Here is a 25,584-nt window from a genome sequence, read left to right as displayed (position 1 = left end):
TTTCCTTTTACGGCCTACGCTGTACCGGCTGTAAAATTCAACGGCGCGGTGGCGCCGTGATAAGTCGGGGATGAAACGACCATGCCACCCTTTTTATCGCCGCTTATTTACTCTATTTCCTAGCGGAACGATTCGCACCACGATTCTGCGACCAGAGAATTAATTTTGATCCAGCTCCCTTTCCAGAGCAGAATGTCTTGTATGATGGATCACGAGGTATTCAAAACATCGGTCCGAGCCATGTGTGAATCATAGCGAATGGAATAATTCTAGAGCATTTCACTGGTTATTAAATAATGTAAAACGTAAAGCGGGAAGTCTTTTTAACACGATTTGCCTTCGTTGAAGAATTTTCACAGAAAAGGCAAAAGTATTTTAATACTTTCTTCTCGTTTTGTGGCTTTAGTAGCAGTTTTAGCTCCGAACCACGTTACAATAAGCAAGCAACTCTATTTTTCAATAATAATTTGAATATACCAACAAAAATCAACTCAAAATTAATAAAAATCAAACACTTTTTAAGCTGCATTATGAATTTATAGTTAATTAGGATTTGAATACAAAACCTGTATCTTTCTACCTTTTTATATTCTATGAAAAAGCTATTAAAAATTGGGTATCAAAGACTACAGACAACGGGATGTGTAGGTCGATCTTATGTGGGTAGATCAAAGCAAACTTGTAAAGAACATCTATAACACCTGTCATTCGCCTTGTCGTTTCGTTTCTCCTCTACAAAAAAATTGTGCACGATCTTTTTTCTCCGCTTTCGTTTGCTTGTATAGAACGTAAAGCTATTAACAGACAGCTGACAAGGCACGTGAAGCAACGCACTTTAGTTTGCACCTAGAGTCAAACAAAAGATCAACGAAGATCAATTGCACGAGGAGCCATCAGAGAAAATTTCAGGGTAATAAGGCCGCGCGTGGAACCAGTCCGTTCTGTTTTAGAGGACCACTCGTAGTATCATGTGAAGACGGAAGGAGCGAGGAACGTTGATCCCGGACGCAGTGAACTTGCGGATCAGTTTCAGACATCCTCTCAGATCACGGTTCCTGCGATATTGACGATCGGATAAGGCGAACGGAAATCTTGTAAATCTGTCGCATTATCTCCCGAGTAGCTTATTTCAAGGATGTCTTGTATTCATTATCGCCAAGCAAACCCTCCGAAAGAAAGAAATTACTTCGATGGCCAATATAATCGCTATGTGGCTCACTCTTACTCGCCGAGAGTCACAACTCCGGAGACTTACAGAAGCGGTACGTATGACGATTAAGTTCTCAAGTACAGCCAATTAATTGATCAACCTGTCAACCGGCAACACGAGTTAACTCGTATCGTTTCTTTATTCAGAAATCCTTTTTCTTTTTACGTATAGCGTAATTTTTGTTACGAATAAATAGAAAGGCTCATAACAGAAGCAACCCCTGTGCATATTCTTAATTTTGCAGGAAAGCAAAAGAATACTCTAGCATCTACTTAAGTTATGAAGTTGTGGATTTTATAACAATGGTTGCTTTTATAATGTCGTGTTAAATTTGTATTTCGTAATTGTAAAAGTTCTTGATTTATGGACGATCCGATTAACAGGTTAGAAGAGCAGTTAATCGGTAGGTTCGATTCATAGGACTCGTTGAATTAATCGTTCTGTACTTTAGCGTTTGTTTGTACTTGCAGGTTATTGCGCCGGATGGAGGACGCTGGAATTTCAGGGAAACGGCGCCGAAATTTCGACGACAGGTAAAGTGGAGCATTCAAAACGAAAGTTCGCCGATCGATCTAGCTAATAAAATTCTTGAAACGTACACGTGTGCATTCGTCCATGAATAAGGGAATGATCCGTTTGATACTTGAAACGTCTTCTCGATGTCGGCTGTTGCGAGCATTATCCATCTCGGCATCGATTGCTCGTTGATGTACTATTCCCTCGAAATCTTTTCGACGTATGCTGCTTTTCACAAATAATATTCATTTTTTCACACAAACGGATATATATATCGGTATTTATGCGTTTTACACGTTACGTTTGCTTACCTCGTGTTTGTTTAATCCTCGATCTGTTAACCGTGCAAGAAAACATGGAAACGTAGGTGCTTAACAGTATAATTTCTGGAATGATTTGAATTCGCAATATAATATTTATAAATTACATGATATTATTTATAATGTTAAAATAATAATTTTATAGATGTAAGTGTAATACGGAGTAGAATGTTTCTTAGTAAAATATATGGATGAGGGCTTGGTTCTTCTTCTGTATTTTTTCATATACTTTTCATTTGGTATTTTTAACATAAATAAGTTTTACATTTTAATCGCCAATAATTCTAAGATTAGTGTTCGTTTCATTTATGTGTTAGGTGGTTGCAAATAACCAATCGCTATTGTGAAACTTGTGAACATAATAATCAAGGCTGCGAATATCGATAAACCCATTTACGTAACAAATTACAAAGAACGTTCTTCGTCAAAGGAAATTAAGATCTTCGATTACAATGAAACGCGTACAATTTATTAAAATGGATAATTTTTCTTCTTTCTTTATCTTGTTAGCGAGGGGTGATCTATCGTATGGAGATGCCCGAATGCAAAGCGGAAGGATGACGCCGACGTTAAAGCAAGAGACAATGAAACACGGGGACACGATCACGCTCGAAAAGATACAAACGAAAATCAAGTTCCTCGAGGACAGCAATATAGTTATGCAGACGCGCAATCAGAATCTTATCACCGAGAACAAAGCCCTCGCGTCTCAGTGAGTATTAATACGCGAACAATGGACAACCTTAATCGATATTCTTCCGGCTTGCACGTGAATACACAGATCGCCCGATGAAAAAGGTGATTGAGAAACAAAGAGCCCGATTTTTTGCGGCTTGGTCATTACTTGCGTCATCGACATCGATCGTCTTAAAATACGAATTTTTTCTATCGTTCGACAAATTTTTAAATAATTTTCCAGTCTATTTTATCAGATACGATACCGTTACTACGTCTCATAATTTTCCGTCTGTTCTATGTGCTATCTGCTTTCTTCAAAAAGTTTTCTTTGACGTTTTTTATCTACATTTCAAAGAGAAGATCTTATTTTATTTATCTTCTGTGAAGTTGGTCGCGTCGAACTTCGTTTATTAAAGCAATATTATTGGAACTCTTTGTATAGAAGTCGAATTAAAAAGACCTTTATGGTAATTGTAATTTGTGATAATGAAAATGCTTTTAACTCGTATACGTGGAATATGAATCTGCCCTCTGAAAGATACAACGAGTCAAGTTTTTCAATTACTATAATTTTCCCCCGGCATTCTGGTTTCGTATTTAATGAATTTCAACTGGCTTTTCTTACGCACGTTCATTTTCCTCTCTTCTCCTTTTTTAACCGAGAGAAAGTATTCCGTAACCGTGCGTTGAATAATCCTCGTTTCTAACGTACGGTCCCTTTGTAAGACTCAAAGAGGAACGGGACGAAGTGAAAAGGCTAGAGAAGAGGCTGACGTTGCTGCGAGAGGAACTTGATTTCGAAAGATCGAAGATCGAAGGGATGAAACAAGAGGCAGAAGAAGTCAGAGTACGAACTTCTACGCGGTTAGCTTCTTTAAGAAATTGCATTTCACTTCGACTTTTCAGAAAAGGCAAATGCCAATGGTTGAAACAAACGGAACGTCTACAACGAACATCGTATCTAAGACCGATCGTGGAGTTCAAGTCTGGGCGGTATGCATGGCTTGTCAAAGAAAACTGGAAAGTTGCGAGAAACAACCACCCACCGTCATCATCACCAAGTAAGCACGGTAGCCTCTACGTCGTTATCCTTCCTCTTACGTTGAATGGTGTGCGTTCGTCAGGATAACTCGAAATATGCGATCGAACGAACGACAGCTTTGTTCGAAACGATGTCGTTGGATCGATCTGATTGAGATCTGATTACGATAGATCGGAATTAGAAGTGTTGGAAAAAGATATGCAGACTCTTCGAGATACTATAATCGCGCGAGAACAAGCATGGGACAAGGCCATGGAACGCGAGCACAATTATAGGCAACAACTGACGCGACTCACCACGGAAACAATCACGGCTCGTCACCTTTCTGACACGCGCTACGAAGAGCTGAAAACTGCGACAAACGCGCTGCAGGTAATAATTGGAAGGGTTTGCACTAACGAGGAGACGGCTGTAATTAAATCACATTTACCGGAAGAGAAGAAAAGGTATACGATAGCCCGTAGAAAACTTTTGTGTGTACATCGAGCGCGTTGTATAAAACATTGGCACTGTAATGAGATACAGCTTCCATGACTATATCGTTAAGAAACCAATCTGAAAATTGTTGGTTTACTCAAATTGCTGGGAAAGTGCCTGTTTATTGCAAACCTTCAGTTATTTAATATCGCGATAATCAAGATATTAGGCTACCTCGGCATATCTAACAATCCCAATTGATTCGCTTTTAGGAAAAAGAATCAGAATTTAAATCGACTCAAAAGGATAACGCATATCTACAGAAATTGATCGCAAAGATTTACAATAGCTATCAAAGGTAATATAATTCTCTATGGTCATCAAATTGCTACTGAACATTCTCATTCTTAACCTCATTCTTGCGAGTAATCGTAATAATCGTCTGAGATTAAAGGTACGAGGTTATAGGGAAAAAGAGAAAATGAAATAAATCCACACACACATATTCGTTAGAACGATAAAAAGAGCATAAGTAAGAGGAAGGGAAATGCGAGAAAAAAAAAAGACAAATAGTATGGCGTAGAGTTCTCACTTTTTACTGGGACATCGCACCGTAGCCCCTATCTCTAAAACCGGGTTACACTCTCCGCATTTTAGTCGTTTCATTAGCGAAACGTCCGCCGTAATGTACCGCCGAGAATGTCGCTTCAAATTTCGCGTTAAGAGATACGAGCTTCTTTCTCAGTGCCAGACACGGAGCAGTCTCGCTTGTTCTTAGCTGTCTGCACGTAAAGGCACGCACATTATAATAGTCTCCGCGATATAACAAAATCATACGTTACAGCATCATACACAAATACCAATACATGCAGCACCAATACCAATAGATATAGTAATATACAAGGCGGCACGTGTATTCTAGTTTTATAACTAATTGAATCAAGCCTGAATTGTTTATTTAATTTGTGATTACAGAGGGCAAGAAGGATATCAAAGAAGCAGTTTGACGGCTGATATTAATGAGAAAGATCAAAGATTTATCGAAGACATTGCTCGACGAGCATCGAGCGGAAAAGGCAAACAGAAACCAAAATTGAAGAGTTCCTGTTCGGAAAGAACCGCACATTCTACCGTTTATCAATACAGTCCTCGCGATAAAAGTTCGAGATCTGCTAAGGATCAAGCAGGTTGTTTAAAAGAACCGAGGCGCTAATAGTAACCCCTTCTTAACGATATCAGGATCTTTTATTGAAAATAAGAAAATATGAAATTTGTACATGCCAAAAATGCAATTTTTAAGCTAAACTAATCTTTGATTTCGTTATTTCAATCGCATATTTAACTATGACTGAAAGAACAATCGATATTTGGATTCGTCTGGACTAATCTAATAATCCCCATAGGGAATTTTATGTAAAATCAGAAGATAAATAAATACGATCAGTATCGAAGGCGATGAAGCCAATATATAGCTATGAAAAGACTCGTTAATATAAAATTATGAACAATATAGAAACAATGATATCTTACCACAACGCCTGTCGCGGATTAACATAAACAAACGTCTAATCACTTCGACTTTCTTCACTAAAATGACATCCCGCGCCCCGCCGCGGTTTGCTTAGTGAATTTTGGTTAGCGAGAAATTAGCGGGAAACCTTCCAGTAAGTCAAACGTACAGAAATACGAATTTTCAAATGTCAAATTTCTGAGAGGGATATATTTTCAGTAATGAGCATATTTATGTCCCAAACAGACAAATTATGACCCAAAAAAAAAAACAAATCCGAAATATGAGTAAACGTAAACGCTCGTAAGCTAATTAATTAAAGCTAATTAATTCGGATGAACAAAGTTTATGCATTTGAAACGTGGATACCTGCGTTTAGAGATTTAATGTACGTGTCGTCGTTTAATTTGATTAAATAAAATTGATTAATAGATAGGAAGCATAAAAATCATAATTTTCAGTCTGAAATAAAGTAATATTCTAGGCCAGAAAATTTTAATTATATCTTATATACGGAAAAGGGATAAATGAAGAGAAAGTAAATTATATGTATTTTGTCTGTGATTATAACACAGAATGCATTTTGAAGCTTATCTTTGTATATTTTGTCCATAAAACAAGCTCAAAATATACATATTACTAAATAATATTATATATTCTTTCTATATTATGGAGGAAAATTAAATATTGCATAATATAAAATCAATTAATTTATTTTAGATAATTTATCTAAGAATTTGTTATTACAATAACATTATGTAGTTGGCATATAACTTTGTTGACACATGTTCATTTGTATCCTTATCCTTGTCTTCGTATTCTTCTCTTAGTTCAAATTTTCTGTAATAATTTATTAATTTCACTGAGGTATTCTGTTTCTAAGATATGCTAGGATTTCTTCTGTAGACTTTGCTAAAATTGCTTGTCTAGGTTGTTTAAAACAATTTCCAGATAAAGATAGATTCCTAAAGAAAACTTGATGTTACATAATATTCATATACGTATTTAATGAATACGATTTATTTATCTCGACTTACCTTAAGTTCTTCAAAGTGCCTAGTTCTGGTGGTACGAATCCAATGTTGTTATTAGCAAGATTTAATGTCGCAAGTTTTTGCAATTTTTGAAAACATGGTACATCAATATCGGTAATTAAATTGTCATTCGCTATTAATATCTCTAAAGAATTTATAGCATAAACAGATTCTGGTATTTCTTTATACCTGTATAATATACCAATAAGTTTTAACGAGATTTGACTTACATATGTGTAAATATATATTATAAAAGCAAAAACTGTAATGCAATAACGTAATTCATATAATATACGTTATTACATATTACATATAAATAGTGCATACTACCATACTGCATACAAGCGTACAATACCTGTTAAATGAGATATTAAGTTCTTGTAAATATTTAAGCAAGCCAAGATTGATGGGAAGTGATTGTAAAAGATTTCTGCTTAAATCCAAAATCTGTAGATACTTATATTTTTCACCAATCCATTCTGGTATATGTGTTAGTTGATTAGATGTCAGTTTTAAATCGGCAATTCTTTCAATTATGCATAACTTATCAGGTAAGATAGACAGCTTATTCCTACTTAAATCCACTGTACCTACATCAGCTTTGCATGCATTTTCAAGAACTTCTTGAGGTAGTTCAGTAAGATTTTGTCCAGCCAAACTGAGCAATTTTGTACTCTGCATTGTATACCTAAGTACAGTAAATTAACTAGAAATAATTTGCCACCGATAGTTCTCACTACAGTAAATATTAATTTAATTAAATCAGATACCTATCTGGATAAATATTTGTACTAGTATCTGCTACCACGTGCTCTTTCACATCCAAGTTTGTACTTTTAATACCCTGTCGTATATGTTTCAAAATTCGAGATGTACCGCATCGTATTATGTCGGTTCTAACATTCTGTATATCATTTCCGTCAATCACAAACTGTTTTAAATTAGGCAGTAGGCCAATGTATTTTGGTATTCTATAAAACACAACAAATATCATTTCGAAAATATTTCATCAAAGTAAAATAATAATGTATACAAAGTAACATACAGAGTTAGTTTGTTGTGTGATAAATCAAAAATTTCTAGGTACACCAGTTTTATTATTTCTTCTGGTATTGTTTCAATTTGATTATTTCCTAATGTTAATGTTTTTAATTGTCCTACACCTTCTAAACAAGACATATCAATTTCCTATAAATTATGCAAAATAAACATTAAAAGTCTCTTATATATACAATTTAATTACATATAATGTTGTTATTAATATAAATTATTATAATATTTTATCAAAAATTAAACAATATATCTTTTTATAGATATATTAAATGCATTAAGAATTTTCTCTATGTATATAACTGAAATGCGTATATAAACTATTTATTTCTCCATAAATTATCACTATATATGCTTAGATCAGCATATAATAGTACGTACAGTAATGTTATTATCAGCCAAGTGTAGTACTCTTAATAGTATACAACCAGATATATCAGGGAATGTTGTTAATTTGTTTGATTGCAACATCACTGTTTCTACCTTCCTTAATTCACCCAGAGGTGGCAACATTTCCAACTGATTATAACTTGCATTTAACTTTTGTAATGCTATTTTCAAAAAATATGTGTGCTTTTTATTAAATTTTTATGTCATACAGGAAGAAGCAGTGTGAAACTGTTTTTCTTTTAAACTGACATTATACATTAAACATATGATAAAAAAAAATTAAATTAAACAAATCATACAAATAGACACATTATTGTAAATCATACCTCTCATATTTGTTAAATCAGGTGGCAATTCCTTTAACATATTATGACCTAAGTCCAAGGAAGTTAGCCGTACTAAATATCCCATTCCAATTGGTAACTCAATCAAGTTATTATATGATAAATCCTAAACATGCGCAACATTTCAGAAGATCAAGTATACAAGTTTGTCTTAAAAATATATAAATAAGTTATTATAATATACCAGATAGGTCAACATTACAAAGTCTCCAACTGCTGGATCCAGTTCCTTTATACTATTATTTTTCAAATTTAATTCATGTAATTCATTTAGCTTATAAAATTCATGTGGAAATTTTTCTAATTTATTACTTGATAAATTTAGTATGTTTAATTTTTTTAAATTTCCTATTTCAGCAGGCAAATCTTCCAATTGATTATTGTGCAGCTGTAAAGATTAAAGTTTATTACATAGTGTTTTACATATACGCAATTTCTTCATATATAGAACTGTTATATTTACATATAATGTAGTTAACTCTGTTAAATTTTCTATTTGTGGATCAATTTTCTTTATAGTATTACAACTTAAGTCCAATGTCTGGAGAGGTTCCTGCTCCCACCACCTTTCAGTTTCTTGTACATAATCGAGCTCGAAATGTAAATCCCTTATTTCTTCTTCAGTTAAATCATTTATATTCCACACTCTATTAGGTACTATAATAGATTTTGTTAGTTTTAACATAATTTAACTAATATGGATTTCAATTAAACATAAAATATGACACTTTTAGAAAAATAACTTACCTTGATACGCATATGATAATCTGATGATGATACTGTAAATATTGCTTGTTCTATTGCATTATTCACAATCTAACATGCAAAGCTATCTATGAATCGACATAAACAAGTAGTTTCATGGCTACAATTGAAATTGAAAAGATAATATATATAACATTTATTTAATGATTCAGATTTCATGCTTTACATATATAAATGGGTGCAAAAATAAGAAGAGGTTCAAAAATATAATGAATAACTTTTATTGTTTATCAACAACGAAATTAAAAAGTGAATTGCAACTAAAAAGCATTAAGCTGATAAGTATATGTTTGTCACTAACGTAATACTTTCTTTATGATATATATATATATTGAATAAAATGCATATTTTTGTAAGATAATGATATTTTGTATATGTAACAAATGTATAATTTATTTCCTATCACAATAAATAAAAAAACAATATATAAATGATAAATTATAGAAACTATAATGTAATACAGATGTGTGAACAAACATGCACATTATAGTATATGACTACTGCATCGAGATATCAAGCGTCTGAATGATATCGAATAACATTTATATATGTAATTTTTAAATAATGTGGATACCCGTAAATAGTCCTCTCGATGAGAGGTTTAAATTTCCACTCTTTCTCGCGGATATAATAATAATTTCAGACAGTTCAGCATTATCGTCATTTTTCGTTCGTTTTTTAAACACTGCTAAATGATTAGCTTTCTTCTTTACGCCACTCATATTGTACTTATCGCGTACATTGTTTACACATTGATATCCTCGATACGGGATGACCTAATCATGAATGTTCCCCCACTTTGTATGACAACGACATGTAAATCATATAATAATTACATATGGCGACAAAACAGCCAATATCGAATACAATTTTTTTCTTATTACTGAATTCGATCTTTTGTATCTATTGTTTATTTTATTTGATATAACAAAGAGATTAGAGATAAATACAATCATTGTTTTAATTATTTCGTACTGTAGAAATTTAACTTCCTTATGTACTAAAATATAAATAACTATTTTAACATTGCATAAAAAACGAATAATCATTAATGACTGAAATGATGAGAGAAAATTTCCTTTCTGACACCTGTATTGAATCGTAACAGAGTCATTGTAGTAAAGGAAATTTTTAAATCACAGTACTAGAGAAGCATTTATAGGAATTTTAAGATAGAATGTTGCCACTAGGATGGTATTATTATCATATGGGGGCGGAATCGGCGGTTTCGATCCATTTGTGTGGGAGTGTGGAAGCTAATGTGTAGTCGAAATAATTGTTAAAATTATTAAATAACAGAAAATCAGTCTGTACTACTATCTAAGCGGTGTAAAAATCTGAATTGCTTAAAGTGTGAAATCGTCTTGAAACTATAATCTCAAAAGTATACGTGATGCAACGCTGAAAATTTTTTAAATTATTGTTTGTACTACCTCTGATAGTAGCATATTTATTTTTAAATATTTAATCATTTAGTAAAATATTAATTACTCATCAATATGAGTGCGAATTCATCGAATTTTATTATGTTAAAAAAGCATATCCTTTTATTTATATTTATGCTGAGTCAAGTTAACAGTGAACAAGGAGATCATATACATACTACTATGCAATATACTAAAGATAATTTTTCAACAGAAATTCAGAAGAAAAATCATTTCATCATGTTTTATGCACCCTGGTATGCATCTTATTTTTTACTCTGTTTTCTAAATAAAAAAAGATCTTTTTCTATATATTTATAAATTCATTGGAATAGTATTATTACTGATATCAGTGTTATGTAGCCTTTACAATAAAGAATATTTATTTTTTTTAGGTGCGGTCACTGTCAAAGACTGGAACCTACATGGGAACAATTAGCTAAAATGTCAAACTTAGAGGATAAGAATATAAAAATTGCTAAAGTAGATTGTACTACAGATAATAGTTTATGCACAGAACATGATGTTGTTGGTTATCCTACGTATGTGTGATATAGATGTATTCCACAAAATATCTGTGACATTATATGATATATAAGTATACAATTATAGAAAAAATAAACCTTAGGGTTTTTAATGTTTCAGATTAAAATTTTTTAAAGCTGGAGAAGCCAAAGGTACTAAGTTCAGAGGTACAAGGGATTTGCCATCTTTAACATCTTTTCTTACTGCTCAGCTGGGTATATCCTTGGAAGTAATTATAAGAAGCACTCATATTATATTATAATATATGATAACACCCAATCTTAGTATTCAATTGCTTTTTTAAATTTTCTGAACTAGAGTGAAGATAAGGCACCAACACCTCCTGAACCAGTAAATGGTTTATTAGAATTAACAGAGGATACTTTCGATAAACATGTATCTACTGGCTATCATTTTGTAAAATTCTATGCACCTTGGTGTGGCCATTGCCAAAAATTAGCTCCTACCTGGGAAGAATTAGCTAATAGTTTACGTAATGATAATTATGTTAGTATTTCTAAAGTAGATTGTACACAACATCGTAGTGTTTGTGGACAATTTGATATAAAAGGATATCCGACATTGCTTTGGATTGAAGATGGAAAGAAGGTAAAATTTAAGTATCCTCTTTTACTTTTTTTTTCTTTTTCTTTTTTGCAGAAATTTAAATTTTTCTTTTCAAAAATTAATTTCAATAATACTTGGTATGTATGAATATATAGGTGGATAAATATGCTGGGCAACGTACTCACGAAGAGCTTAAAGTTTATGTATCAAAAATGCTTGAGAAAGGAAATGACCAAGCTAACATTAAGACTGAAAATTTAGATAGTACAACTCATACTGTACTCAGTTTAACTGGTGAAAGCTTTAAACATGGTATCGAAAACGGCATTTCGTTCGTTAAGTTTTTTGCACCTTGGTGTGGGCATTGTAAACGTTTAGCACCTATTTGGAAAGATCTTGGAAAAAAATTCTTAACAAACGACAATGTGAAAATAGCAAAAGTAGATTGTACTCTCGATGTAAGTAAAGAATTATGCAATGAACAAGAAGTAGATGGTTTTCCAACTTTGTATTTATATCGTGACGGACTTAAAGTTTCTGAATACAATGGTGCTCGAAATTTAGACGATCTTACCGAATTTGTACTGAATTATGTACAGCCGCATGACGAATTGTGATTATACATATTTTTCTTGTAACTAATCTAATTTTAAAGCAATATCATTAACTTAAACTGATTTTATATTTATATATATATATATATATAGTGTAACATTTAATTTAATTATACGTAAATGTAAGAAGCATCACATAAAAACCCCAAGGTAACCAGGCCATATATTTTTCATTTTTGTATAAAATATTGAAAGAAAAATATTACAGAACTATTATATTTTTGCGTGAACTAATCGTGTACTTCCAAAATATATTTATAAAATTACTCGTGTTTGCTGTGTTCCTATCAAGCCTGTTAAAACCTCAAAATATAAAGTTTATCATTAAATAGTTGAAGGATAAAATGAGCGTAACAACTGCCCACGTTGTTTATCTATGTACAATGTTTTACGTTTTACGATTATTTCTCGTTCAAGATCACTTCTCGCTTTTACCAAACCTGCCTGCGTTTCTTCGGCTCGTTTTAATTCCGCTAACATAGCTGATGTGCGTTCGTTAAGTAACTTCACTTCTTCCACCAAACTAAATGAAGCATATTTTACGATAAATATGTTTTGTGCAAAGTTACAAGTAAGTTAAATTTATATATCTTATAATGATTAACATTTCAACTTTAGTTATATTTATCAAGTATAACATATAATGGCTCATTGATAAGATACTTACGCAAATTGGGAATTATCACGGCAACTTTCTACATTACGTCGTTGCAACCTATTCGCTAATCTTGTTTGCGCTACTTTCATCACGCAATCCAATCCTCTTGTTGAATGACGAAGCTCTTCTATAGATTTCTCAGTATTTGCAAGTTCGTGTAAACACTAAAAGTATTTTTATCATTACGATACGGCAATTTTACGTAATGAATTTAAACTTACGCGAAGTAGCTCTTTTTCTAATTGTAAACGAATATCCTCAGTAAGTTTAATCTTTTGACTTAAAACCAGATCTACGCGAGTCGCTTGATCTCGTAGATTTTTAATAGAATTCTTATATGTGGAATCTAAATTAATTCTTAAATTTACAGATCTCTGCTTGGCTGCTTCTGCATCAGTTAAACTCTCCCGTGTGTAATGTTCATAACTCGAGGGTGTCGATTGTCTAACGAAAAGAAATTAATAATTTATACAAATTTCAATATCTAATCTAAATTGATGCTAATTGTAAATTAAAACATTAATTCTGATACATACCCTGCTGAAAATCTTGTAGCTCCAAGTTTCCACAAGATAATGGGAGAATCATTTTTCAATTGTATATTGCGAGAATCAATGTCATAAGCATCAGTTTTATCAGTCCAATCCATTTCCATTCTTACTTTTGCAGCCTTTAATTCGATTAATTGCATTTCTATATGTTCCCGAGTTCTACAAAGTAAATCGCGTATTTCTGAGCAAAGTGCTACCTCCTATAACAATTAATATGTATTTGCTAATATACGTATATTATTCCTACAAATTTTTTTTCTTTATACATTTACTATGCTATTAACGATATTAACTTTGCTAAGCTCTTCCTCTACTTCATCTCTAATAAGGTCAGACTCTAGTCGTTTTGATCGTAATTGTAGGAATTCGCCAGCGATAGATTCTGGAACTGTAAGGAGCGACAAAGAATGCTTTACTCGTCGATGTTCAGCTTCCAATAATTCAATCTCTTTCGTGATATCAAGTATTAAATGTTCTAATTCAGTTTTCCAACGATATACTTCGTTTGCACGATATTTTAAATTATCTGTCGATTTCAACTGTATCTTATCTGCTTCTTTATACGATTTTTCGACACATCGTTGTGCATTATTTATAGCAAGTCTAAAATATCATGCTTTTTATTATTATTTAAGCTAATAATATAAGATATCACATCAATGTACAGGTTTGTTTACATACTGTGCTTCTCGAATCTTCTCATCCGACTGTTTAAAAAATTTCTGATTATGAGCTCTCCATTGAGGTGCTCCAAAGCTAGTTACGGAATATCGATCAACAACTGGTCTAACTCCCGTTAAACCATCTTGAGGTGTAAAATTTACACGACCGGTTGCCCATGGACCGATCGCTTCCATTCGTTCTTCTGGTTGCGCCGGAAGTTCATCTCCTGGTTGAGGAAAATAAAGAGGAGGCGATCCGTCGCTTTTTTTAGTATAATCTATCCTTGGACAAGGCTATATAAGTTTTTTTTTTTTTTTTAGAAAAAGTGCTTAGAAACTCATTTGAAATAAAATAGTAAAATTAATTACTTCTCTCGATTCACGTAAATAATATAAAAGTTACATGAGTGGTTATCTTAAAGTAAAATTTACCGTATCCTGGACTTCGTCCAATTTAGTCGAATCTTGTTCAGTATTCATGTTAAATGTTTTCCTAATAAATTACTAATAAATTTCTACAGCTCTCGGGATTGCATTAATACAAATACAAAATATAATTTTTTATTACGAATGATTTTCGTAAGACAGTAACTATGCTGTTAATATATCCACAGAGAAGTGTACGAAATTTATTGATTTAATAATCCGTAGCAACGAAATATTCTTTTTGTCGAGTAATTAAATGACTTCGGTAATGATTTTAGTAAAAGTTATTGAAAGATGATTGAAAATATTGTATAAATGAATAATTGTTCATTGTACATTTATATTATAAATGTCGTTTATGTTATATATTATATATATATATATATATATATATTTATATATATATATATATATATATAAATATGTTTGTGTACATATTTATTTAAGATAAAAGTATGAGCAGATGTAACCTTATCTCAAATAGCTATGCTATTTAATTAATTCTTGTTTCAAAGACCACAATATAAGTAATATATGTAGTAATATAAATATTTATTACATAAAAGATAATAGACAAACGTTTTAACAAAAATATGTAACAATAAATCATGTCTATTGTAAAATATTGTTTTCGTTTATGATAAGTATTTTGTATCTTTAAATACATATGTATGCAGTTAATTGAGTTCGAATAAAGTTAAGAGGTTCATTTTCGAGATAATATTTGATAAAAACAAGAAGCAGTATTTAATCTGTTCCAGGTATGTTGAATTGTTTACTCACAGTACTGTGACGAATGCTGAGTACGTCTGACGATATACATCTGCAGAAATGAGTCGTAAAATACCGGATATTAAATATACTCAGGTAAATTATTTAGCTGTAGAAGATATAAAAATTAATTTTCATAAGAAGAAACACGTAACCTTTAATCATATCTTATAAAAATTATACATACGTAGTCTATATGTTATATTCTGACAAATAATCATAGGTGTTGACATCAGAATAGTAATAAGAACAATAATAATAAAACTTATATTAACATTAGTATCACATAATTTCAGTTATTTATAAATAATGAATTTATGGATTCAGTGAGTCGTAAAAAATTTCCTACTATAAATCCAGCAGACGGTACTGTTATTGCAGATATCTCTGAAGGTGATAAGGTATTATACTTTAATTTTGTAATCTTCATTATATTATGAAAATTTTTTTATATCAAATATTAGATTATCTTAAATATTTAAATATTTACTTTCTTTAATATAGGCAGATGTAGATAAGGCGGTTGCAGCTGCAAGCCAGGCATTTAGTAGAGGATCAGATTGGCGAAATATGGATCCATCTGTTCGTGGAAAACTTATGAACAAAGTATATTATTTGTTTTATAATTGAATAATATTTCTAATAATCTTTATGTTAAAATTTTTATATTTAATTATAATATTTGGATGTATATAGTTTGCAGATCTTATTACAAGAGATTTGGAATATATTGCCACTCTTGAAGTCTTGGATAATGGAAAAACATATTCAAATGCAGTTTTTGATATAGAAGCCAGCATAGATACAATTCGTTATTATGCTGGATGGTGTGATAAGATTTTTGGAGACACTATTCCAGCAGGTATGTTTAACATTTGTAAGTAAATGAGCTGTGTTTCATAAATGCTCATGTACAATATTTGTTATTTAGATGGAAATCTTGTTTCACTTACACGCAAGGAACCAATCGGTGTAGTAGGTCAAATTATCCCTTGGAATTATCCTTTTCTTATGTTGGCATGGAAATGGGGTCCAGCATTGGCTACTGGATGTACTATTGTTTTGAAGCCAGCTGAACAAACACCTTTAAGTGCCCTTTATGCTGCAGCACTTGCTAAAGAGGCTGGATTTCCACCTGGTGTTATAAATGTTATTACTGGTTATGGTCCAACAGCTGGTGCAGCTATTGCCGAACATCCAGGAATTCAAAAAGTTGCATTCACTGGGTCTACAGAGGTATCTTGTATACATCGTTAATTTTTATACTAATTCACAAAGCTATATTAACATTTGGTATATGATTTATAGGTTGGTCGTCTGATAATGGCAGCTTCTGCTAAGAGTAATCTTAAACGTGTTTCTCTTGAACTAGGTGGCAAAAGTCCATTGGTTATTTTTGATGATGTTGACAGTATGTTGATAAAACACTTATTAAATTATTAACATATAACAGTATAAGAGAATTAATAAGTATGTACATTAACTTCTAGTCGAGAAAGCGGCTGAAATTGCTTATAATGCAATATTTGCGAATCATGGACAAAATTGTTGTGCTGGTTCACGTACTTTCGTACATACTAAAATTTATGATCAATTTGTTGCTTACGCTAAACAATTAGCGTTAAAAACAAAAGTCGGTGATCCTTTTGATGCTGAAATTCAACAGGGACCGCAAATTGATCAAGAAATGTTTGATAAAGTTTTAGGTTTAATTAAATCAGGAAAGGAAGAAGGAGCTGTATTAGAAGTTGGTGGAGAACGTCACGGCAATGTTGGTTATTTTATTAAGGTACAATTTTTTAAGTGAATGTTTTTTATGTCATTTGTTTGTTTTGTATGACCATGTTAATTTTAATTTAAGCCTACCGTTTTTTCAAATGTGACTGATAATATGAGAATTGCAAAAGAAGAAATATTTGGACCTGTTCAATCTATTTTAAAATTTGAAACAATGGATGAAGTTATCGAACGTGCAAACAATACAAATTATGGCCTTGCTGCTGGTGTTCTTAGTAAAGATATCGATAAAGCTTTGATGTTTGCACAAGCAGTACAAGCTGGAAGTGTTTGGTAAAGATTTCATAGGAATTCTGTATTCGTTATATATATATGTTTGACAGAGCTTAATGGAACTTTACTTAAAAAAAACTATCGTTGAATAGGGTAAATTGTTACGATGCTATCACACCTCAAACTCCGTTTGGAGGATTCAAACAGTCGGGAATAGGTCGTGAGCTGTAAGTTTGTCAGTATTTAATCGAAAGACTTTGAAACAAAATATACATTGTTACCTTTATATTTTAGTGGTGCAGAAGGGTTAAAAGAGTATCTTGAAACTAAGACAGTATCTATTAAAGTGCCAACACGTAATTAAAGATATTATGTATACATTTTATTACGTATTGTTGAAGTTTATATAAATCTATATTTTAAAAGTTCATTTACAAATGTATGTAAACATATATAGGAATTATCAATGAACTAATTGTTAATAAAATAACAGTGAAAAAAGAATTAAACTTTTGAGCATACGATTCAGATGATATCTTTATTAAAAACATATTACAGACAGACTTTCTCTCTATCAATTTACCGTATATAAATAATATATTTAATATATTATTATATACGAGTTCTAACATGGTAGTAATCTAACATTTAAATACAACAAAATCATTGACACATATCGTCAAAGTTTCAATATTTTTAGTACAGAAAAAATCTGTTTGACTATCTAATCATCTGGTGGAATTCCCAATTCTTCGTCAGACCAATCTATTGGGCGTATTTCAGGGAAGTGACCCTAAATATACAAGAATATAAATTGAGTATTTAACATAAAGTACAAAATGTATGTATGTGCATTATATAGTATAAAATGCAGTAAAATATATTAAGTACAGAAACTTATTCATTTATGTAACTTGTATTTAAAAAAATACTAATTATTGTAAAATAGCTTTTCAAATAAAGTATGCTAATGATAATTATATTACTTACAGTAATATGATCATAATCGTGCCACGCGTTCCAAAAGATCCACCACCATACTAATCCACCGACGCATTCAGCCGTTATTTCCCATCCTAGTGTAGGTTTAGTTACCGTACGATAGGCCCAGCTAATAATATTTTATAATCTAAATCAATTACTTCTTTGAGACAATAAATTCACAATGAGTTCTTAGATGTGCTTGAGATAAGATACATTATACATATTTATTACATATGAATTATATGTATAACATATTATTATATGTGTACGTGAATAATTTCTATATTTTTGAATATATTATAAATATTAAAAGTTTTCTGGTAAATACAAAAGTGCACAAATCTAACCTCGTTTCGAATTGAGGTTATATAATATATTTACCATTTACGAATCTGTTCTAAATTCACTGCAGTCTGTTTTCTTCCATTTAATTTATATATGTTTCTCGAAATTGATAGACCACGCGACAGCAACATTTGTAACTGTTATAATTTCAATCAATGACCTTGATTCCCGTTCACGGTAACACGATTCCTACTGGGGATGCTAAGAGACTAACTGATACAACCATGTAAGATTAAATAATATTTCTACCACATACATATGTATATATGTATACTCACCTACTACATATAAATTACTTCTTTGTAAAATTGTAAAAAACGTATTTTTTTACTTTTTGCATAAAAATGTATTGATTTTGTAATTAATCAGTTAACTGCGGAGTTGAGTTTCAAAAATCCTTTACGGGGTGTGCAGATAAAACCGAGCAATGACGAGTATACACGTCGACCGCAGGGTAAATGCTCGTATTATAAATTTTATGGGAAAGGTAAAGCAAAACAAGGGAGGATTACATCTTTATTCGATAAAAAATTAATTCTTATAGTAAATGGTAAGTTTTTATTTTACGCGATGAGTATACACGTTAATCGTACCGAGATAAAGTTTCGGACTGATACACGTCGAACGCAGTTAGCTGGTTAGAAGATTTTAATTTGCTAAAATATTTAGATTTACTCTAACATCCAGACTGCAAAATTTTAGGTCTCAGTTTCTCTTCTCGAACGTATTTTCGGAAGATTTTTCGCGAAATTGTACGACTTTTAAAATTCGTCCTTATAAACAAGGTCTTAACGTTAGGAATCTGCGTAACCGGTCGCCTCACAGTGACCGGAAATTAAAAAATAATCCAAATCTAATCCAATACTCACGATTCAAATCCATGTAGAGTGTAAACCATACAGTAAGTTAAGATTATCAAATTTAAAGGATGTCTTGGCTTCAGCGATCTTACAAAATCGTAGGAAATGTTATTTTAGTCGAATATTTTGCAGTCCGGATACTATAGTAAGATCCTATTTTTTAATAGTATAATATTTGGGACACTATTAATGTGTTTGAAAGACATAAATAAGAATTCAGTTCATCTTTCTAAAGTCGATAACAGCGAATGTTCGTTGTTGTAGACTTAATTTAAAAATAGAATAAACGTAGTTATTACAAGCTTTTTTTGTAATAGATATCGTTTGTTATAAAGTCATTTGGCCGTTAAGAAACAAATCACGCGATAATCTGTTCTTTTTTCATCTTGGTATTTCAATTTAATCAAAATCAAATTCTTGATAACTCAAGGTCTTGATAAAGCGATATTTTCTTTGCGCGTAATATTTCTTCCTCTCATTTCCTGCCGTTTTTCTATGTACTAATCCTATAAATAAATATGTTACAGGTTTGTAGGAAGAACAAATTTTACCCACGTCTGGTTATTTAGTACTTACATGTCAAGTACGCGAGATAAAGGCTCGTATATAGAATTCCATGATGCAAAGAAAATAATCAAAGAAAATAGAGGGGTAAGTCGCAAAGTAATATTTGAGCCTCCCTTACTGAAAATTGAATTGCACTTTATACAACGTCATTAATTTTTCTGTATTTTTAATTTGTTTCAGGAACCATTGCAAGATCGATGGATCAAGACCAATATCTCATATATTATCCACTTCCTTATCATATTTAGATCCTTAGATATAGATAAGTAGAAACTTGAACCATTTAAATCATTAATAAAGATTTGGAGAATATCGTGCGAGATTACCAACAACGATACACGGAGATAAGTTGGAGTATCGTTACCCTATTTTGGTTTTCGAACCATTCCGAATAACTTTATTCGTCAAAATTAAATTTTTTATTCTCCTATGTAACGAACCTGGCTTCGACTGTCTTTCTTCGTAAGTATTTTTTTTTACGAGATTAATTTAAGGCTACTTAACAACTGATGAAAGTCGTTCAAACATATCAGCTGCGAGATACTCGCCATTACGGGTGAAACGAGCGGGCTTCAAAAAGCGAGGGTAGTCTCGCAGTTGAGTCGCGAGCAAACTGACTCTCATTGGTCTATCGCGGGGTTTACGATTTGCGATTAACCATCTGGTTCACGGTAGCAACCCCTGAAGGAATACACGTCATTGGTCCTCCTATCGTAACTTCTCCCCAACGTGCGCCCTAATAAAAGTTTTATAGCGGCTTCCGACCAATATCTTTCCTCGACAAAACGTGATCTCCCAAGTATTATACCTGGATTCGTTACAGTGATCGTGTATAAAATATGTCTACGTACGTATATTTTAAATGAATTATGATTATATTAGAGTAAAAAAATGGTAATTTGCGAGAACCTAACGGGTTACCTATACTGTTCATTTTCTACTGGCGTGAACCAAATATTTCTTACTCTCATGGCGGATTAACGCGAGGACAATCGCGTTTTGAATTATAACCGACATATACATGTGTCTATTATGATTTAGAGCTGCATATGTGGAAATAAATTTACTCGCGCAAAGCAGTAGATAATACGTAGCGATTAAATATAAACATTAAATTAAATATTAAATATGAAACACAAAACAGTAGCGATACACTGGGAAAGTTGAACCAAAGATACCTACTCGTGAAAGAGTATTCGTTAAGAAACCGATAAATGGGACGAATAAGATAAATTTCTAAATACAACGCGACCATAGAGTCCTCTTGTAAACGCGAATCAAACGTTCTTCGTTCTTGTGGAATGAAATCTTATATGGAAGAGATGGAAGTCGAATTATTACGCGCTCGTGCATGCATGACGTGATACCGCATCCTGATTGTCGATTTATAATTTTACTATCGCAATGGTAGACTGGTGTTTACAGGCGTTCTCGAGAGACCGGAATTTATTGATGATCCGTTGAGGGGCTCGCGGTACGTTTTACGATACCACTCGGAGGATTTTTATCTAGCCACCCGGCAGCTTTTATCATTCGAAAAACGCACCGTTTGCTGTTTTTCCTTTATCGTCCAATAAACTCGGTTCAATTGCAAATTCCTGGCTACGCGAAATGTTCTTCCGTTATCCGTCGCGCTCCACGCGGAGGAAACGATGTTCGTTCTGGCCACCCATTTGTCGGATAGTCTATTTAGCAAGGGAAAAGTATGGATAGACTTTAATCGTACTCGTCCCGACGCTTATTACACGCAGCTACTTTTTGCTTGTTTGGAGAACGTTGTTAGAAAACGATTAAACGGATCGATGGGTATTCTTCCCGTAGAGAACGATTCAATGCGAAATCCATTACAAAGGATAATTTAAGAGATCATAGGTCAGTACGAGAAGTACTAAATTATCTAACTTGCTCTAAATTATATACATGGTGGCGCAACTTTTTATAATATCGTAACTTTTCATTCTTTATATATACTATATATACATCGTAATGAAAGAAAAAGACCGTCGACTCCGTTTCATTTTTTTCATGTCTGAGAAGAAAGATACTACGTTACCAGCAGGAAACTCGAAGGCCGTAGATATACCGAGTAATCTATACGCGCAAATAAATTCCCTTTTCGTCCGAAAACTTTAAAAATTAATTTAATAACGTACGTCTACAACACTGTACCTATCCGTCTGACGATATCTCCTTTCCCGACGAATTTTCACACCTGTGATCTTACCGTTCGTTTCCATATGGTATTAGACGCCGCGTTTCAATGTCGTTTCTTCGATTACTCATCTCATTGAATTGCAAATAAATTAATAAATACACGCGATCGGGCTTTTAATGGTTGACGCCGAGGAGAAAGCATTTTGCGTTACGTCAGTCGGCCACGTTATCTCGAGCACACCCTTCGCGATAGCTTCACCCTCTTTTCGTACCGCCCCTTCTATTCCCAGCGTGAGCGTTTCCCGAGAATTATATCAAAAGCTAAAGGGTGTTACCATGGATACACGAGCAGCCATGTTGGTCCAGGGGCGTGAGAGATGGAAAACCCTATGAAAAATTCGATAATTCCAGGCCGCTTGGAAATGGCGATGTATCCACTTACGAGGCTTGTTCTCCAAGGAATTTTCAGATAAATGTAATTAAAATTAAGAAGGAAGGCACCTTGTCACGTTGCATTTCCTATTCCGGTTAAAGCGATATAAAAATGTTTAACTCGCCCTAAAGGGCGCAAAAACGGAAGCCTACTCGCGATCGATAGTTCAATTTATGTTTTAAGAACGTTTTAAACGTTGACCTTGTGTCGTAGAACGTATGCAATTGTTTCTCACTTGCTGATTGCTCCAACAAACGTTTGTACACGTTGACCTGACCAGTGAAAAAACATCGCCGTTTAGATCGAAGAAGATCGTCGCGAATAAGATCTCACTGATCACACACGATAAATACTAAAAAAAAAAAAAAAAATTGTGAGTACATTTGGTGTTTTGGGCGTAGCAAACGTTACACAAGGCGCGTCCAACTGAACCGCAGAATCGAAGCAAACTGGTACCGAGGAGAATCGAAGACGAAAACGAACCCTGAAAAAAAGATAAAAAAGATAATAAAACGGGGCTGAGACGAAGCCGTAGCTAAAATTCTAAAATATAATACGGAGATGCACTGTTTGAGGTACAGGTAGAGTATCGCGACGTGAAATTCCTTCCACCAAAGGATTTAGATGAATAGACGGTCGGAGTTATGTTTTTATTGCACCTATATGACGGTTACTCTGAAAACTTTGGATTGAAAGAAGAGGTGCAGCTGGAACTGAACGCGGTTGAGGCGTGTAAGGATATCCGAAAACCGTGGAAGAAATTTATAATTCTTCCACTTGTAAATAAAATTGGACAATCGTACGGAGTTTGAGAATTTTTATCAAAAGATGTTCTAAAATGCGAAGTAAATATCGCATAGGATCAAGTTAGTAAAAACCAAGTCACTTTTAATGTACGTGACGAAGGAAAGTTAAAAAGATAGAGAGGAAAAACGCGTAAGTTTTCAAAGTTGAATTATGGTTGACAAGAACGATAAATAGTAGGCGACCGTTATCAACGAGATAAAAAACGTTTGATAGGAAAATTCGTAACGCTCGACGTCGAACTCGGTCAACTTGTCGAGCGATTAACCAACTGGTACTTGTCCAAATGACACGCTGTGTCCTCTATGTAACGTACAGTTGGAACGAAAATCAAGGAAAATGCGAGGGCAGGGACTTTGCGAGGATCAAGGAGAAGATGTTGGACGGGAGCGTGTAGTTTATAACGGTCCTCTTTACACGCTAATATCTTCTGTTTCCTTGGAAACGATCGCAGAACACGTTTCTTCTCGAGCAGTAACGTCCGCCAATATGTCTCCCCTAAAAGCGTCGGGGTGGCAACCGTCGCCTCTGTACGCTACCGATGTGGTAACAGCTGCTGAATCGTCAGTTGGTTCGACCGATCCATCCGGAGGACCGATAAGAGCAACGTTCGCCTTTCTTTCGAAACATCGATCGCGTGTTTTATCGTACTGTTGGTCCATTGGAATGGCAAGTGGACGTTCTCCAAGTAAGTTTGTAAGCCACGGTATTTCGCGATTGTATTTTCTCCGCGATAGCTATCTTCCAACGTCTCGTGTGCAAAACGTTTTATTAGAGCACGCGACCTCTGTTCCTTATTTTTATTCATTAGCTTCGTGTATTTTTCTTTCTTCGTCTTTTGAATAAATTTAAGATAACGCGAAGATACAGGAAATTATTTTGCGAAAACGAGCTATATTTCAAGGATAGAATAGTAGTAATTTTTCCGTAGCATCTATATAACCGTGTATAAATATATTCTTTGCAGATGTAAAGCGCGCGGAGCAACTCCTGTCATTGTATTTTTTTCGCGCTTTAACGGCTCGCGACTATGGTAATCAAGTTTGGAGATGTTGCCAAAGCAATTACTTTCACTCGTCTAAGAATATGGTTGTCCAGCCGGTCATCAATCATCGCTTCATAAATCTAGTGGGATCCCAGCGTATTCGACAAAACCCGCAAGAAGATCGTAAACGTAACACCAATGGAGATTAGTTTACATCGTGATCGCGGTTTCTCGCATTTTGTTGGTCGAGGGGCTGTTATCGTTGTTTATAAATTTTCCTCGTATTATTTGTGCAAGGCCTTCGCACGGAACGTGGTTGCGTCGTGAAAGGAATAAGAGTATTTTGCAAATAAGGAAATGTTTTATCGTGTCACGGCATTTTATCGAATTTCTGAAGTTTCGCGCTATCGGTTTTAGTAGCTCGATCTCTTTGTTCTAGCAAGATCGATTTCGTGAATTTTATCTTTTCAGGAAACGAGAAACACCGGCGATCCTTTGATCTTGAAACGTTTCTCTCGAACGGAATGGATCTCGGCGTATCCTGTATCTAAATTGCAATATACGTGAATAATTGCAACGAAGACAGAGTTAAGAAAACTGCAGGTTTTCCGCACGAGCTGAGAAGAAGCCAGAAAGCTTGCGCGTACTAACATATTCGAATGGACTTGATATTTTCGGTTCGTAACATTTTATGAACGGTAATAACCGGCAACCCTTAGAGAACGTTACAGCTTTTTTTCGAAGGAGTCCATACAGCGCGTTCTAAGAGCTCAATACTCTGTAACTTTGTTGTGGAGAAAGCTTTCTCGTCTAACATTGTAATTTATTTATTAAAATTTAACTCGATTCCCTTTATACTTGATAACTTAAAAAGCATTTGGTATTTACACAGGCAGGAATGTTTCATTTCTGAACACTGTTGAAAGTTGCAACATATTCTAACATAAATTAAGGTAATACAAAATTCC

General features: G+C 33.3%; 6 protein-coding genes across 7 annotated transcripts; 3 read left to right on the top strand and 3 right to left on the bottom strand.

The window, feature by feature from the left end:
• Positions 1-1,452: 1,452 nt before the first annotated feature.
• On the top strand, positions 1,453-5,492 carry LOC132915494 (uncharacterized). 2 transcript variants are annotated; one of them, XM_060975350.1, is made up of 7 exons: positions 1,453-1,743; positions 2,557-2,758; positions 3,451-3,571; positions 3,631-3,785; positions 3,937-4,138; positions 4,456-4,541; positions 5,159-5,492. In XM_060975350.1, exons 2-7 carry the CDS (start codon positions 2,589-2,591, stop codon positions 5,394-5,396), a joined length of 972 nt encoding a protein of 323 aa, XP_060831333.1. In that variant the 5' UTR covers positions 1,453-1,743; positions 2,557-2,588; the 3' UTR covers positions 5,397-5,492. The 2 variants fall into 2 exon arrangements, with proteins under 2 accessions (XP_060831333.1, XP_060831332.1); XM_060975349.1 differs by lacking the exon at positions 1,453-1,743 and having other exon boundaries at positions 2,304-2,758.
• Positions 5,493-6,390: 898 nt separating this feature from the next.
• Positions 6,391-10,146, bottom strand: LOC132915464 (leucine-rich repeat-containing protein 40-like). Its single transcript, XM_060975280.1, has 10 exons — positions 9,851-10,146; positions 8,975-9,168; positions 8,696-8,899; positions 8,494-8,617; positions 8,159-8,328; positions 7,773-7,915; positions 7,498-7,698; positions 7,083-7,415; positions 6,731-6,916; positions 6,391-6,658 (listed from the first exon to the last, which is right to left on the bottom strand). Exons 1-10 carry the CDS (start codon positions 9,996-9,998, stop codon positions 6,553-6,555), a joined length of 1,809 nt encoding a protein of 602 aa, XP_060831263.1. The 5' UTR covers positions 9,999-10,146; the 3' UTR covers positions 6,391-6,552.
• A 321-nt stretch (positions 10,147-10,467) lies between these two features.
• LOC132915486 (thioredoxin domain-containing protein 5 homolog) lies at positions 10,468-12,672 on the top strand. Its single transcript, XM_060975324.1, has 5 exons — positions 10,468-10,957; positions 11,096-11,242; positions 11,346-11,454; positions 11,544-11,834; positions 11,948-12,672. The coding sequence occupies exons 1-5, from the start codon at positions 10,776-10,778 to the stop codon at positions 12,407-12,409; spliced, it is 1,191 nt and encodes a 396-aa protein (XP_060831307.1). The 5' UTR covers positions 10,468-10,775; the 3' UTR covers positions 12,410-12,672.
• Positions 12,544-14,823, bottom strand: LOC132915478 (tektin-4). The gene is made up of 7 exons (XM_060975303.1): positions 14,710-14,823; positions 14,297-14,571; positions 13,909-14,218; positions 13,601-13,815; positions 13,286-13,508; positions 13,074-13,228; positions 12,544-12,929 (listed from the first exon to the last, which is right to left on the bottom strand). The coding sequence occupies exons 1-7, from the start codon at positions 14,755-14,757 to the stop codon at positions 12,731-12,733; spliced, it is 1,425 nt and encodes a 474-aa protein (XP_060831286.1). The 5' UTR covers positions 14,758-14,823; the 3' UTR covers positions 12,544-12,730.
• A 641-nt stretch (positions 14,824-15,464) lies between these two features.
• Positions 15,465-18,392, top strand: LOC132915475 (aldehyde dehydrogenase 1A1). The gene is made up of 11 exons (XM_060975300.1): positions 15,465-15,570; positions 15,771-15,875; positions 15,979-16,080; positions 16,171-16,336; positions 16,406-16,710; positions 16,783-16,885; positions 16,965-17,263; positions 17,336-17,544; positions 17,637-17,711; positions 17,779-17,840; positions 18,190-18,392. The coding sequence occupies exons 1-11, from the start codon at positions 15,535-15,537 to the stop codon at positions 18,210-18,212; spliced, it is 1,485 nt and encodes a 494-aa protein (XP_060831283.1). The 5' UTR covers positions 15,465-15,534; the 3' UTR covers positions 18,213-18,392.
• On the bottom strand, positions 18,007-19,021 carry LOC132915524 (NADH dehydrogenase [ubiquinone] 1 beta subcomplex subunit 2, mitochondrial-like). The gene is made up of 3 exons (XM_060975403.1): positions 18,850-19,021; positions 18,475-18,595; positions 18,007-18,277 (listed from the first exon to the last, which is right to left on the bottom strand). The coding sequence occupies exons 1-3, from the start codon at positions 18,942-18,944 to the stop codon at positions 18,209-18,211; spliced, it is 285 nt and encodes a 94-aa protein (XP_060831386.1). The 5' UTR covers positions 18,945-19,021; the 3' UTR covers positions 18,007-18,208.
• Between the last annotated feature and the right edge of the window lie 6,563 nt (positions 19,022-25,584).

Source organism: Bombus pascuorum, chromosome 17, assembly GCF_905332965.1.
Source record: "Bombus pascuorum chromosome 17, iyBomPasc1.1, whole genome shotgun sequence".
Lineage (NCBI taxonomy): Eukaryota > Metazoa > Arthropoda > Insecta > Hymenoptera > Apidae > Bombus > Bombus pascuorum.
This window is presented reverse-complemented; position numbering and strand designations above follow the sequence as displayed.